Source organism: Salvelinus fontinalis, chromosome 2 (genome assembly GCF_029448725.1).
Source record: "Salvelinus fontinalis isolate EN_2023a chromosome 2, ASM2944872v1, whole genome shotgun sequence".
In the NCBI taxonomy this organism is placed as follows: Eukaryota; Metazoa; Chordata; class Actinopteri; order Salmoniformes; family Salmonidae; genus Salvelinus; species Salvelinus fontinalis.
The window spans coordinates 92969071-92986098 of NC_074666.1; the positions used below are offsets into that span (position 1 = coordinate 92969071).

At 39.3% G+C, this 17028-nt stretch overlaps 1 protein-coding gene across 2 annotated transcripts in view; it reads right to left on the bottom strand.

Moving 5' to 3' along the window:
* Positions 1–17028, bottom strand: part of LOC129831838 (protein NLRC3-like) — a 42979-nt gene that overhangs the window by 6937 nt on the left and 19014 nt on the right. For both annotated transcript variants that reach the window (XM_055895336.1, XM_055895344.1), the window contains 2 exons: positions 16237–16356; positions 15820–15939 (listed from right to left, as the gene is read on the bottom strand). In XM_055895336.1, the coding sequence (XP_055751311.1) occupies positions 15820–15939; positions 16237–16356 (240 nt within the window). The remainder of the gene's footprint in view (positions 1–15819; positions 15940–16236; positions 16357–17028) is intronic.

Genomic DNA, 17028 nt, shown 5'->3' on the forward strand with positions numbered 1-17028 from the left:
TGCGCTCCCCCCTCTCCTTCTCATGGCCGACGTGAGTAAGACATTTAAACGTGTTAACCCTCGCAAGGCTGCAGGCCCAGACGGCATCCTTAGCCGCGTCCTTAGCGGATGCGCAGACCAGCTGGCTGGTGTGTTTACGGACATATTGAATCGCTCCTTATCCCAGCCTGCTTCCCCACATGCTTCAAGATGGCCACCAATGTTCCTGTACCCAAGAAGGCAAAGCTAACTGAACTAAATGACTACCGCCCTGTAGCACTCACTTCTGTCATCATGAAGTGCTTTGAGAGACTAGTCAAGGATCATATCACCTCCACCTTACCGGCCACCCTAGACCCACTTCAGTTTGCATTCTGCCCCAACAGGTCCGCAGACGATGCAATCGCCATCACACTGCACACTGCCCTATCCCATCTGGACCTATGTAGAACGCTGTTCATTGACTACAGCTTGCCTTGTGCAATTTGGTCCTGGACTTTCTGACGGGCCGCCCCCAGGTGGTGAAGGTAGGAAACAACATCTCCACTTCACTGACCCTCAACACTGGGGCCCCACAAGGGTGCATGCTCAGCCCCCTCCTGTACTCCCTGTTCACCCACGACTGCGTGGCCATGCACGCCTCCAACTCAATCATCAAGTTTGCAGACGACACAACTTTAGTGGGCTTGATTACCAACAATGACGAGACAGCCTACAGGGAGGAGGTGAGGGCACCTGGGAGTATTGTGTCAGGAAAACAACCTGTCACTCAACGTCAACAAAACAACGGGGGCAAACTACCCGCCCTCCAGGACACCCACACCACCCGATGTCACAGGAAGGCCAAAAAGATAATCAAGGACAACAACCACCCGAGCCACTGCCTGTTCGCCACGCTACCATCCAGAAAGTGAGGTCAGTACAGGTGCATCAAAGCTGGGACCGACAGACTGAAAAACAGCTTCTATCTCAAGGCCATCAGACTGCTAAACAGCAATCGCTTACTCAGAGAAGCTGCTGCCTACATTGAGCCCAAAATCACTGGCCACTTTAATAAATGGATCACTAGTCACTTTAAACAATGCCACTTTAATAATGTTAACATATCTTACACTACCCATCTCATATGTACAGTTGAAGTCGGAAGTTTACATACACCGTAGCCAAATACATTTAAACTCAGTTTTTCACAATTCCTGACATTCATTTAATCTTTGGAAAAATTCCCTGTCTTAGGTCAGTTAGGATCACCACTTTATTTTAAGAATGTGAAATGTCAGATTAATAGTAGAGAGAAGGATTTATTTCAGCTTTTATTTCTTTCATCACATTCCCAGTGGGTCAAAAGTTTACATAAACTAATTGAGTGTATGGTAGCATTGCCTTTAAATTGTTTAACTTGGGTCAAACGTTCCGGGTAACCTTCCACAAGCTTCCCACAATAAGTTGGGTGAATTTTGACCCATTCCTTCTGACAGAGCTGGTGTAACTGAGTCAGGTGTGTAGGCCTCCTTGCTTGCACATGCTTTTTCAGTTCTGCCCACAAATTTTCTATGGGATTGAGGTCAGGGCTTTGTGATGGTCACTCCAATACCTTGACTTTGTTGTCCTTTAGCCATTTTGCCACAACTTTGAAAGTATGCTTGTCATTGACCATTTGGAAAACCCATTTGCGACCAAGCTTTAACTTCCTGACTGATGTCTTGAGATGTTGCTTCAAATATCCACATAATTTTCCTCCCTCATGATGCCATCTATTTTTAAGTGTACCAGTCCCTCCTGCAGCAAAGCACCCCCACAACATGATCAGTTGGGATGGTGTTCTTCGGCATGCAAACCTCCCCTTTTTTCCTCCAAACATAACGATGGTCATTATGGCCAAACAGTTCTATTTTTGTTTCATCAGACCAGAGGACATTTCTCAAAGTACGATCTTTGTCCCCATGTGCAGTTGCAAACCGTAGTCTGGCTTTTTTATGGCGGTCGGTTTTGGAACAGTGGCTTCTTCCTTGATGAGCAGCCTTTCAGGTTTTGTTTATATAGGACTCGTTTTACTGTGGATATAGATACTTATGTACCTGTTTCCTCCAGCATCTTCACAAGGTCCTTTGCTGTTGTTCTGGGATTGATTTGCACTTTTCGCACCAAAGTACGTTCATCTCTAGGAGACAGAACAAGTCTTCTTCCTGAGCGGTATGATGGCTGCGTGGTCCCATGGTGTTTATACTTGCGTACTATTGTTTGTACAGATGAACGTGGTACCTTCAGGCGTTTGAAAATTGCTCCCAAGGATGAACCAGACTTGTGGAGGTCTACAATTTTTTTCCTGAGGTCTTGGCTGATTTCTTTTGATTTCCCCATGATGTCAAGAAAAGAGGCACTGAGTTTGAAGGTAAGCCTTGAAATACATCCACAGGTACACCTCCAATTGACTCAAATGATGTCAATTAGCCTTTCAGAAGCTTCTAAAGCCATGACATCATTTTCTGGAATTTCCCAAGCTGTTTAAAGGCACAGTCAACTTAGTGTATGTAAACTTCTGACCCACTGGAATTGTGATGCAGTGAATTATAAGTGAAATAATCTGTCTGTAAACAATTGTTAAAAAAATTACTTGTGTTATGCACAAAGTAGATGTCCTAACCGACTTGCCAAAACTATAGTTAGTTAACAAGAAATTTGTGGAGTGGTTGAAAAACGAGTTTTAATGACTCCAACCTAAGTGTATGTAAACTTCCGACTTCAACTGTATATACTGTACCTTATACCATCTATTGCACCTTGACTATGCCGCTCGGCCATCGCTCATCCATATATTTATATGTACATATTCTTATTCAACCCTTTAGATTTGTGTGTATTAGGTAGTTGTTGGGGAATTGTTAGATTACTTGTTAGATATTACTGCAATATCAGAACTAGAAGCACATCTGCTAACTATGTGTATGTGACCAATAACGTTTGATTTGACTACAGAGATAAAGGAGAGAGAGACTTGTAGATGTTAATACTGATCCTCTAACAGAGTAGACCATCCACTACAGAGATAAAGGAGAGAGAGAGATACTGATCCTCTAACAGAGTAGACCATCCACTACAGAGATAAAGGAGAGAGAGATACTGATCCTCTAACAGAGTAGACCATCCACTACAGAGATAAAGGAGAGAGAGAGATACTGATCCTCTAACAGAGTAGACAATCCACTACAGAGATAAAGGAGAGAGAGAGATACTGATCCTCTAACAGAGTAGACCATCCACTACAGAGATAAAGGAGAGAGAGAGATACTGATCCTCTAACAGAGTAGACCATCCACTACAGAGATAAAGGAGAGAGAGAGAGATACTGATCCTCTAACAGAGTAGACCATCCACTACAGAGATAAAGGAGAGAGAGAGATACTGATCCTCTAACAGAGTAGACCATCCACTACAGAGATAAAGGAGAGAGAGAGATACTGATCCTCTAACAGAGTAGACCATCCACTACAGAGATAAAGTAGAGAGAGATACTGATCCTCTAACAGAGTAGACAATCCACTACAGAGATAAAGGAGAGAGAGATACTGATCCTCTAACAGAGTAGACCATCCACTACAGAGATAAAAGAGGGTGCAGTAATTGCTCTAATAAACTGTTACAACAAACTACACATTACAACAACAAAAAAATTATAATATATCTATATATATATGACATCTTGAAGATTCTCCTCTTCACTAATAATATCATACATTCTGACTAGTGACTGATCTTGGGTCAAAGGTAACTGATCCACCACCACTGGAATTGACAGCATCATCCATGGAGAAGTCACTGTTCATAGACAGACAGCTGGGAACAGTATACTCTGTTCATAGACAGACAGCTGGGAACAGTATACTCTGTTCATAGACAGACAGCTGGGAACAGTATACTCTGTTCATAGACAGACAGCTGGGAACAGTATACTCTGTTCATAGACAGACAGCTGGGAACAGTATACTCTGTTCATAGACAGACAGCTGGGAACAGTATACTCTGTTCATAGACAGACAGCTGGGAACAGTATACTCTGTTCATAGACAGACAGCTGGGAACAGTATACTCTGTTCATAGACAGACAGCTGGGAACAGTATACTCTGTTCATAGACAGACAGATGGGAACAGTATACTCTGTTCATAGACAGACAGACAGCTGGGAACAGTATACTCTGTTCATAGACAGACAGCTGGGAACAGTATACTCTGTTCATAGACAGACAGCTGGGAACAGTATACTCTGTTCATAGACAGACAGCTGGGAACAGTATACTCTGCTCTCTGAGTGTGTGATAAAATAATGTATATGTTGAAAGATAATGATAAAATAATTCCACTCTGAAACCTTATAACTGTATGAAATGTATTAGAATCATAAAGTTATAATCTGATGATGTGTGTAGTTTTAGTCAGAATTAGGTTAAACAATGTATCTGTATAGTGGAAAAACACAGACTGTCTGAGCATGGCGTAGCTTAGGATTTGAACTTGTGTGTGTGTGTGCTGAAGAAAAAAAACGAGAACAGTTAAACTGTGTTTGGACCGACCTGGCTAGGCCTCAGAGACTTATGAGAGCATAGGGAGTACTTCTCAAGGTTTCCCTAATCTCGGGGGAATGGAACTGTTGGCTGGGTAGTGATACACAGCGGTGAGAACTATGGAGAAGGATAAAACTCACCTACTGTTTGTGTGGAAGTATGTGCGTAGGATACCTACTGTTTGTGTGGAAGTATGTGCGTAGGATACCTACTGTTTGTGTGGAAGTATGTGCGTAGGATACCTACTGTTTGTGTGGAAGTATGTGCGCAGCTATAAAATGGATGTCTTTGTATAATGGACTTTAGAACGTTCTCTAAATAAACTGTACTATCTTTTTGCATAAGCTGAGTCTTTGACTAATTATTATTAAACCCATGGTCTTACCGATCTCGGGGATTGGTCAGAGCTATTGATTGTCAGTTATTATCATTGGGATTGAAAATTCTCGTGACAGTGTGGTAGTAGCCTCTGGAATGAATAACATGTCCACAGTGTCATTACTAAACTATATGAACTCAGAAGGTTGTAGAAACAGGTCTACAACCTTTAGTGTCATTACTAAACTATATGAACTCAGAAGGTTGTAGAAACAGGTCTACAACCTTTAGTGACATTACTAAACTATATGAAGGTTGTAGAAATCTTCGACAGTATAGAATGTACACACTAAGAAAAGAGGGTTCCTCAAGGATTCTTTGGGAAGGGTAATGGTTCTATGTGGAACCATAATGACTGAAAGAACCCTTCAAGCCAATCAATGGTTCTTTGCCGTTCACAAAAAGTTCTTTGCTCTTTAGTGATAATTAAAATGTAGGGGTGACGGCTCATTGGAATATTTTGGGGTGTGGTTTGTTCAATGCTAGTTTTATGTAACAGTGAGTGAGTATCATTCCAGTTTATCTAATGTGTTGTGTTATATGCAATGAATCTTAATACACACTGTTATGTAGGACTATGGCCAGTGACGGTGTCTTGTGAAAGACTCACATATGGCCTTGTGTCAATTGAGAATGGTAAACTAAGTCAGTGGTTCTCAATTCTCTCCTCAGTGAGTTAGTGATGTTATGTTTCATGCTGGAGCTCCGAGGCATGCGTCCAAATCGCTAAGCAGCTAACTTCGAAGCAGTGTGTCGATGCGTGTATCCCTTTATCAGAAGTACGTCATCAATGACGTCTGAAGATTCATTTGATCACATGCTTTTCAAACCGTGTGTTGCAAAATTTAGAGATCCCACTGATGTCACCATGGTTCCGGTGCTTTCTTCCATTAAGCTGCTTTCAAACACTGACCTCTGGATACCATACTTATACATTTAGTTAGGATTTTGTACAAGTAATTTCACATGACTGGTATCTTCGCAGGTAGAGTAGGGAACATTCCGGGACGTGGGAGTATGAGTTTGAATCTCGAGGAAGAGACACTATTTTGAACATAGTTTTGTGAAACCACACATTCTGCGCTGTTATTTAGTAAGATGTGAACTGATTGTAGGCTATTTAGATAAAATCAATGGAGTAAAAAATACCTCTATCTGATAATCCCACGCTACTATTTATTGCTGCCCAGCAGATGTCACTAATGTGCATTGTGAATTATTAATGAAGCTCTGAGTAATGAACCTATTTGACACAATTGGCTGGAAAGCATCAATGCTTCAGGAAGCTTTGTTTCCCCATTTCAGAAAAATGCATTTAGTGTTACTAGCAGACTGTAAATACCAAAGATGTTGACATAAAATGTTACAAAATGTTTAATATATCGGAAATTTTGTAGGTCGAAACATTGCATTATGTTAAAATATAAAGCACTTTTGGAAAAACTCCTGCATTACCTAACATGGTTACTAACCTATAGAAGTATGAGATACCACACCGGGTCACAGGGATGGATAACTCCTTCCTTCAGTCACTAGATATAGATGGATAACTCCTTCCTTCAGTCACTAGATATAGATGGATAACTCCTTCCTTCAGTCACTAGATATAGATGGATAACTCCTTCCTTCTGTCACTACAGATATAGATGGATAACTCCTTCCTTCTGTCACTACAGATATAGATGGATAACTCCTTCCTTCTGTCACTATAGATATAGATGGATAACTCCTTCCTTCAGTCACTAGATATAGATGGATAACTCCTTCCTTCTGTCACTACAGATATAGATGGATAACTCCTTCCTTCTGTCACTACAGATATAGATGGATAACTCCTTCCTTCTGTCACTATAGATATAGATGGATAACTCCTTCCTTCTGTCACTATAGATATAGATGGATAACTCCTTCCTTCAGTCACTAGATATAGATGGATAACTCCTTCCTTCTGTCACTACAGATATAGATGGATAACTCCTTCTGTCACTATAGATATAGATGGATAACTCCTTCCTTCAGTCACTAGATATAGATGGATAACTCCTTCCTTCAGTCACTACAGATATAGATGGATAACTCCTTCCTTCTGTCACTATAGATATAGATGGATAACTCCTTCCTTCAGTCACTACAGATATAGATGGATAACTCCTTCCTTCAGTCACTATAGATATAGATGGATAACTCCTTCCTTCAGTCACTACAGATATAGATGGATAACTCCTTCCTTCTGTCACTAGATATAGATGGATAACTCCTTCCTTCTGTCACTATAGATATAGATGGATAACTCCTTCCTTCAGTCACTAGATATAGATGGATAACTCCTTCCTGCTGTCACTATAGATATAGATGGATAACTCCTTCCTTCTGTCACTATAGATATAGATGGATAACTCCTTCCTTCAGTCACTACAGATATAGATGGATAACCCCTTCCTTCAGTCACTAGATATAGATGGATAACTCCTTCCTTCAGTCACTACAGATATAGATGGATAACTCCTTCCTTCTGTCACTACAGATATAGATGGATAACTCCTTCCTTCTGTCACTACAGATATAGATGGATAACTCCTTCCTTCAGTCACTATAGATATAGATGGATAACTCCTTCCTTCAGTCACTATAGATATAGATGGATAACTCCTTCCTTGTCACTATAGATATAGATGGATAACTCCTTCCTTGTCACTATAGATAAAGATGGATAACTCCTTCCTTCAGTCACTAGATATAGATGGATAACTCCTTCCTTGTCACTATAGATATAGATGGATAACTCCTTCCTTCAGTCACTAGATATAGATGGATAACTCCTTCCGTGTCACTATAGATATAGATGGATAACTCCTTCCGTGTCACTATAGATATAGATGGATAACTCCTTCCGTGTCACTATAGATATAGATGGATAACTCCTTCCTTCAGTCACTAGATATAGATGGATAACTCCTTCCTTGTCACTATAGATATAGATGGATAACTCCTTCCTTCTGTCACTATAGATATAGATGGATAACTCCTTCCTTCTGTCACTACAGATATAGATGGATAACTCCTTCCTTCTGTCACTATAGATATAGATGGATAACTCCTTCCTTCAGTCACTACAGATATAGATGGATAACTCCTTCCTTCAGTCACTATAGATATAGAAGGATAACTCCTTCCTTCAGTCACTACAGATATAGATGGATAACTCCTTCCTTCTGTCACTAGATATAGATGGATAACTCCTTCCTTCTGTCACTACAGATATAGATGGATAACTCCTTCCTTCAGTCACTAGATATAGATGGATAACTCCTTCCTTCTGTCACTACAGATATAGATGGATAACTCCTTCCTTCAGTCACTACAGATATAGATGGATAACTCCTTCCTTCTGTCACTACAGATATAGATGGATAACTCCTTCCTTCAGTCACTATAGATATAGATGATAACTCCTTCCGTGTCACTATAGATATAGATGGATAACTCCTTCCTTCTGTCACTACAGATATAGATGGATAACTCCTTCCTTCAGTCACTATAGATATAGATGATAACTCCTTCCGTGTCACTATAGATATAGATGGATAACTCCTTCCTTCTGTCACTAGATATAGATGGATAACTCCTTCCTTCTGTCACTATAGATATAGATGGATAACTCCTTCCTTCTGTCACTATAGATATAGATGGATAACTCCTTCCTTCTGTCACTATAGATATAGATGGATAACTCCTTCCTTCTGTCACTATAGATATAGATGGATAACTCCTTCCGTGTCACTATAGATATAGATGGATAACTCCTTCCTTCTGTCACTAGATATAGATGGATAACTCCTTCCTTCTGTCACTACTGATATAGATGGATAACTCCTTCCTTCTGTCACTATAGATATAGATGGATAACTCCTTCCTTCAGTCACTATAGATATAGATGGATAACTCCTTCCTTCAGTCACTACAGATATAGATGGATAACTCCTTCCTTCAGTCACTATAGATATAGATGGATAACTCCTTCCTTCAGTCACTACAGATATAGATGGATAACTCCTTCCTTCTGTCACTAGATATAGATGGATAACTCCTTCCTTCAGTCACTAGATATAGATGGATAACTCCTTCCTTCTGTCACTACAGATATAGATGGATAACTCCTTCCTTCTGTCACTACAGATATAGATGGATAACTCCTTCCTTCAGTCACTATAGAAATAGATGGATAACTCCTTCCTTCAGTCACTACAGATATAGATGGATAACTCCTTCCTTCTGTCACTATAGATATAGATGGATAACTCCTTCCTTCAGTCACTAGATATAGATGGATAACTCCTTCCTTCTGTCACTACAGATATAGATGGATAACTCCTTCCTTCTGTCACTACAGATATAGATGGATAACTCCTTCCTTCTGTCACTATAGATATAGATGGATAACTCCTTCCTTCAGTCACTAGATATAGATGGATAACTCCTTCCTGCTGTCACTATAGATATAGATGGATAACTCCTTCCTTCTGTCACTATAGATATAGATGGATAACTCCTTCCTTCAGTCACTACAGATATAGATGGATAACCCCTTCCTTCAGTCACTAGATATAGATGGATAACTCCTTCCTTCAGTCACTACAGATATAGATGGATAACTCCTTCCTTCTGTCACTACAGATATAGATGGATAACTCCTTCCTTCAGTCACTATAGATATAGATGGATAACTCCTTCCTTCAGTCACTACAGATATAGATGGATAACTCCTTCCTTCTGTCACTAGATATAGATGGATAACTCCTTCCTTCAGTCACTAGATATAGATGGATAACTCCTTCCTTCTGTCACTACAGATATAGATGGATAACTCCTTCCTTCTGTCACTACAGATATAGATGGATAACTCCTTCCTTCTGTCACTATAGATATAGATGGATAACTCCTTCCTTCAGTCACTAGATATAGATGGATAACTCCTTCCTGCTGTCACTATAGATATAGATGGATAACTCCTTCCTTCTGTCACTATAGATATAGATGGATAACTCCTTCCTTCAGTCACTACAGATATAGATGGATAACCCCTTCCTTCAGTCACTAGATATAGATGGATAACTCCTTCCTTCAGTCACTACAGATATAGATGGATAACTCCTTCCTTCAGTCACTATAGATATAGATGGATAACTCCTTCCTTCAGTCACTATAGATATAGATGGATAACTCCTTCCTTGTCACTATAGATATAGATGGATAACTCCTTCCTTGTCACTATAGATATAGATGGATAACTCCTTCCTTCAGTCACTATAGATATAGATGGATAACTCCTTCCTTCAGTCACTATAGATATAGATGGATAACTCCTTCCTTGTCACTATAGATATAGATGGATAACTCCTTCCTTCAGTCACTAGATATAGATGGATAACTCCTTCCGTGTCACTATAGATATAGATGGATAACTCCTTCCGTGTCACTATAGATATAGATGGATAACTCCTTCCGTGTCACTATAGATATAGATGGATAACTCCTTCCTTCAGTCACTAGATATAGATGGATAACTCCTTCCTTGTCACTATAGATATAGATGGATAACTCCTTCCTTCTGTCACTACAGATATAGATGGATAACTCCTTCCTTCTGTCACTACAGATATAGATGGATAACTCCTTCCTTCTGTCACTACAGATATAGATGGATAACTCCTTCCTTCTGTCACTACAGATATAGATGGATAACTCCTTCCTTCAGTCACTACAGATATAGATGGATAACTCCTTCCTTCTGTCACTACAGATATAGATGGATAACTCCTTCCTTCAGTCACTATAGATATAGATGATAACTCCTTCCGTGTCACTATAGATATAGATGGATAACTCCTTCCTTCTGTCACTACAGATATAGATGGATAACTCCTTCCTTCTGTCACTACAGATATAGATGGATAACTCCTTCCTTCAGTCACTATAGATATAGATGATAACTCCTTCCGTGTCACTATAGATATAGATGGATAACTCCTTCCTTCAGTCACTAGATATAGATGGATAACTCCTTCCTTGTCACTATAGATATAGATGGATAACTCCTTCCTTCTGTCACTACAGATATAGATGGATAACTCCTTCCTTGTCACTATAGATATAGATGGATAACTCCTTCCTTCTGTCACTACAGATATAGATGGATAACTCCTTCCTTCTGTCACTACAGATATAGATGGATAACTCCTTCCTTCTGTCACTACAGATATAGATGGATAACTCCTTCCTTCAGTCACTACAGATATAGATGGATAACTCCTTCCTTCTGTCACTACAGATATAGATGGATAACTCCTTCCTTCAGTCACTATAGATATAGATGATAACTCCTTCCGTGTCACTATAGATATAGATGGATAACTCCTTCCTTCTGTCACTACAGATATAGATGGATAACTCCTTCCTTCTGTCACTACAGATATAGATGGATAACTCCTTCCTTCAGTCACTATAGATATAGATGATAACTCCTTCCGTGTCACTATAGATATAGATGGATAACTCCTTCCTTCTGTCACTAGATATAGATGGATAACTCCTTCCTTCTGTCACTATAGATATAGATGGATAACTCCTTCCTTCTGTCACTATAGATATAGATGGATAACTCCTTCCTTCTGTCACTATAGATATAGATGGATAACTCCTTCCGTGTCACTATAGATATAGATGGATAACTCCTTCCTTCTGTCACTAGATATAGATGGATAACTCCTTCCTTCTGTCACTACTGATATAGATGGATAACTCCTTCCTTCTGTCACTATAGATATAGATGGATAACTCCTTCCTTCAGTCACTATAGATATAGATGGATAACTCCTTCCTTCTGTCACTATAGATATAGATGGATAACTCCTTCTTTCTGTCACTATAGATATAGATGGATAACTCCTTCCTTCTGTCACTACAGATATAGATGAATAACTCCTTCCTTGTCACTATAGATATAGATGGATAACTCCTTCCTTCTGTCACTATAGATATAGATGGATAACTCCTTCCTTCAGTCACTACAGATATAGATGGATAACCCCTTCCTTCAGTCACTAGATATAGATGGATACCTCCTTCCTTCAGTCACTACAGATATAGATGGATAACTCCTTCCTTCTGTCACTACAGATATAGATGGATAACTCCTTCCTTCTGTCACTACAGATATAGATGGATAACTCCTTCCTTCAGTCACTATAGATATAGATGGATAACTCCTTCCTTCAGTCACTATAGATATAGATGGATAACTCCTTCCTTCTGTCACTAGATATCGATGGATAACTCCTTCCTTCAGTCACTAGATATAGATGGATAACTCCTTCCTTGTCACTATAGATATAGATGGATAACTCCTTCCTTGTCACTATAGATATAGATGGATAACTCCTTCCTTGTCACTATAGATATAGATGGATAACTCCTTCCTTGTCACTATAGATATAGATGGATAACTCCTTCCTTCAGTCACTAGATATAGATGGATAACTCCTTCCGTGTCACTATAGATATAGATGGATAACTCCTTCCGTGTCACTATAGATATAGATGGATAACTCCTTCCGTGTCACTATAGATATAGATGGATAACTCCTTCCTTGTCACTATAGATATAGATGGATAACTCCTTCCTTCTGTCACTACAGATATAGATGGATAACTCCTTCCTTCTGTCACTACAGATATAGATGGATAACTCCTTCCTTCTGTCACTACAGATATAGATGGATAACTCCTTCCGTGTCACTATAGATATAGATGGATAACTCCTTCCTTCTGTCACTACAGATATAGATGGATAACCCCTTCCTTCTGTCACTACAGATATAGATGGATAACTCCTTCCTTCTGTCACTACAGATATAGATGGATAACTCCTTCCTTCTGTCACTACAGATATAGATGGATAACTCCTTCCTTCAGTCACTACAGATATAGATGGATAACTCCTTCCTTCTGTCACTACAGATATAGATGGATAACTCCTTCCTTCAGTCACTATAGATATAGATGGATAACTCCTTCCGTGTCACTATAGATATAGATGGATAACTCCTTCCTTCTGTCACTATAGATATAGATGGATAACTCCTTCCTTCTGTCACTATAGATATAGATGGATAACTCCTTCCTTCTGTCACTAGATATAGATGGATAACTCCTTCCTTCTGTCACTATAGATATAGATGGATAACTCCTTCCTTCTGTCACTATAGATATAGATGGATAACTCCTTCCTTCTGTCACTACAGATATAGATGGATAACTCCTTCCTTCTGTCACTAGATATAGATGGATAACTCCTTCCTTCTGTCACTATAGATATAGATGGATAACTCCTTCCTTCAGTCACTATAGATATAGATGGATAACTCCTTCCTTCTGTCACTATAGATATAGATGGATAACTCCTTCTTTCTGTCACTATAGATATAGATGGATAACTCCTTCCTTCTGTCACTAGATATAGATGGATAACTCCTTCCTTCTGTCACTATAGATATAGATGGATAACTCCTTCCTTCTGTCACTAGATATAGATGAATAACTCCTTCCTTGTCACTATAGATATAGATGGATAACTCCTTCCTTCAGTCACTAGATATAGATGGATAACTCCTTCTTTCTGTCACAACATATTTGGGTAAAACCGCTTTTAATCTCTTTGCACTTCATTTATGGAACAATCTTCAAAATACTGTACAGTTTGATGCATGGGTGCCTTTTGGTCAATTCAGATTGTTAGTAGAGAACCTCTTCACTGAGGAATGTGGTTGTTTTTTTATCATGGTGTTTCTTTTTCTTTCTTTTTTTTCTTTGTATGTTTCCTATGATCTTGCTCCCCTGCCTAAAATGTTAAAATAAATAACATATATCATGTTTTGATTTAGTTTCACGTCGATTGGTCTCGTTTCCACAGGTGATATCTGTGGAAACGATATCTAAGGGATAATCAACCCGGGGCTTGGCCTTCAATGGAAAATAATGAACGACGTGGAACTGACCACGGAGTTGCATTATTTTCCAGAGAATACATAGAGCCCTGAGTTGGTTGTCCATTTTATTCCATGGCTATAATTTAAAGGAAAGGTTCACCCATTTTGAATGTTATATTGTTTTTGTGCATCTCTCAGGGATTCCCCTATTGATTCCCAGGTCATTTCATGTTTATCTGAGTTATTAGCGTTCAAGCAGGCAGAAATCCGTCCGGTATGATGTAGCAAAGTTGCCCTCACTACACTGGAAGACTTTTAGATGGTGAAAACCTCTATCATTCATGTCAGATTTCAATACTGGCTGATGTTCATAACTCGGGAGGATGTCTTCGAATGAGCCATTGATCACATTTTTGCAATTTTATTACCCTGAGAAATGTGTAATTTAACAGAGGGTCTAGCACATTTCTCCTATTTGTCTGCCTCTTCAGTTAAGGGTGTATTGCATGGTGCCGTTGCCAGAGATATTAGAGAAAACAGATAGGAATCTCATTGGGAAACGAATGGAGGAACGTCGGTTGCTAAACTTATTTAACGATTCCAGGCAGATAGCTATCTTACTACAGTACAATGTCTTTCATTTGTTTCTTTTAGGAGTATGACACTCAAATAAAAAAACATGGGCTGGCACACACCCAGAGAAAATGATTTTATGTAGAGGTGCTGACTAACGGCGAATAAACTGTAAGCTATAAAAATAAAGAGTTGCTCACTCCATATTTAAACTCCCTCCCAGTAATTTATTGGGTAAATCACCAACGTTTCGGCATCACTGTGCCTTCTTCAGGGTGTATGACTCTGCCAACATCGACATGTTAATCCTGAATATGTTAACACCTCTGCAGTTTACACAGATTCCAGATTGAGATGATTGTTTCTTATAACGATGTAAAAACTTCAACATGCACTTCAGAATGAAAAGGAGCACCTCCCAAACCCTCTGCGAGGAACCAGCTACCGAAAATAACCAACCAGGCAGTCGGTCAGCCAACCATTCTAGTAGACAAGCAGCTCATGATTGTTCTGTGGTTACTAGGAAATCAAGAGTCAATCAGGTAAAATATTGTCATGCCATTATAAACAAATCTTGATCAGGTACCTAACATAATAAATCCCCATGAAACTACATTTAAAATTATATCAAAACTATATTTCAATAGATAAAATACATTACATGAAGCATTAGACAAGCTACAGACAACGAACACAATTGCATTTTATCTATGGCAATTTGAATGCAGAGATACCGTGACGAGATCCTGAGACCCATTGTCATGCCATTCATTCGCCGCCATAACCTCATGTTTCAGCATGATAATGCAGGGCCCCATGTCTCTGTACACAATCACTGGAAGCTGAAAATGTCCCAGTTCTTCCATGGCCTGCATACTTACCAGACAAGTCACCCATTGAGCCTGTTTGGGATGCTCTGGATCGACGTGTATGACAGCGTGTTCCAGTTCCCGACAATATCCAGCAACTTCGCACAGCCATTGAAGAGGCGTGGGACAACATTCCACAGGCCACAATCAACAGCCTGATTAAGTCTACGTGAAGGAGATGTGTCACACTGCATGAGGCAAATGGTGGTCACTACAGATACTGACTGGTTCTGATCCACGTCCCTACCTTTTCTTTAATGTATCTGTGACCAACAGATGCATATCTGGATTCCCAGTCATGTGAAATCCATAGATTAGGGCCTAATCTGTTTATTTCAATTGACTGATTTCCATAAATGAACTGTAACTCAGTGAAATCTTTGAAATTGTGGCATGTTGCGTTGTTCTACATAAAAAATAATATAGAAAATGATTCTATTCAACAGTAATATCATCAATGCTGACCAGTAACTTACCTGGGGTCAAAGGTTCCTGTTCCATCACTCAAATTAACAGGATGGTCCATAGAGAAGTCACTCTTCATGGACAGATGACTGGTTACTGGAGAGACTGGTCTCGGAGTCCTTTTGACACCTCTGGAATAGTTATTAAATGTCCACAGAGCAATTATAATCACAAAACAATATGAACAATATCACTTTATAAAGTTCAAAATCATAGAACTTAACCATAAAATGCTTTTATCTGTTGCATCATTAAGACAATTTGTATCTATAACAAGGCCAGAACAGATTAATGTCTACTATTAGCAGACATTTTCAGATATGGCCATATGTTAACTTATTGGGGTCAAACTGAATAGATTTTTAAGTGGCCAGAAGTTTGCAGTGTTGTGTATGTTGAGGACTAATAAATTCTGACCAGTAACTTACCTGGGGTCAAAGGTTCCTGTTCCATCCCTCAAATTAACAGGATGGTCCATAGAGAAGTCACTCTTCATGGACAGATGACTGGTTACTGGAGAGACTGGTCTCTGAGTTTGGTTGGAGATTCTGGAAAACAGAATAAATCACAATGAAACTACATTTAAAAATATATCAAAAATATATTTCAATAGATAAAATACATTACACAAAGCATTAAAATATATGCCCATAAAAAATATATCACCATGAAACATTCAAATACATTACAAATATAATTAAATATATTCAAATATACTACACTGAACATAAATATAAACGCAACATGTAGAGTGTTGGTCCCATGTTTCATGAGCTGAAATAAAAGATCCCAGAAATGTTCTATACGCACAAAAAGCTTATTTCTCCCAGAGTTGTTGCCAGAGAATTGAATGTTCATTTCTCTACCATAAGCTGCCTCCAACATAATTTTTGAAAATTTGGCAGTATGTCTAACCGGCCTCACAACCGCAGACCACGTGTACGACGTTGTATAGTCGAGCGGTTTACTGATGTCACCGTTGTGAACAGAGTGCCCCATGGTGGCGGTGGGGTTATGGTATGGTCAGGCATAAGCTACAGACAACAAACACAATTGGATTGTATCTATGGCAATTTGAATGCACAGAGAAACCGTGACGAGATCCTGAGACCCATTGTCATGCCATTCATTCGCCGCCATAACCTCATGTTTCAGCATGATAATGCAGGGCCCCATGTCACAAGGATCTGTACACAATCACTGGAAGCTGAAAATGTCCC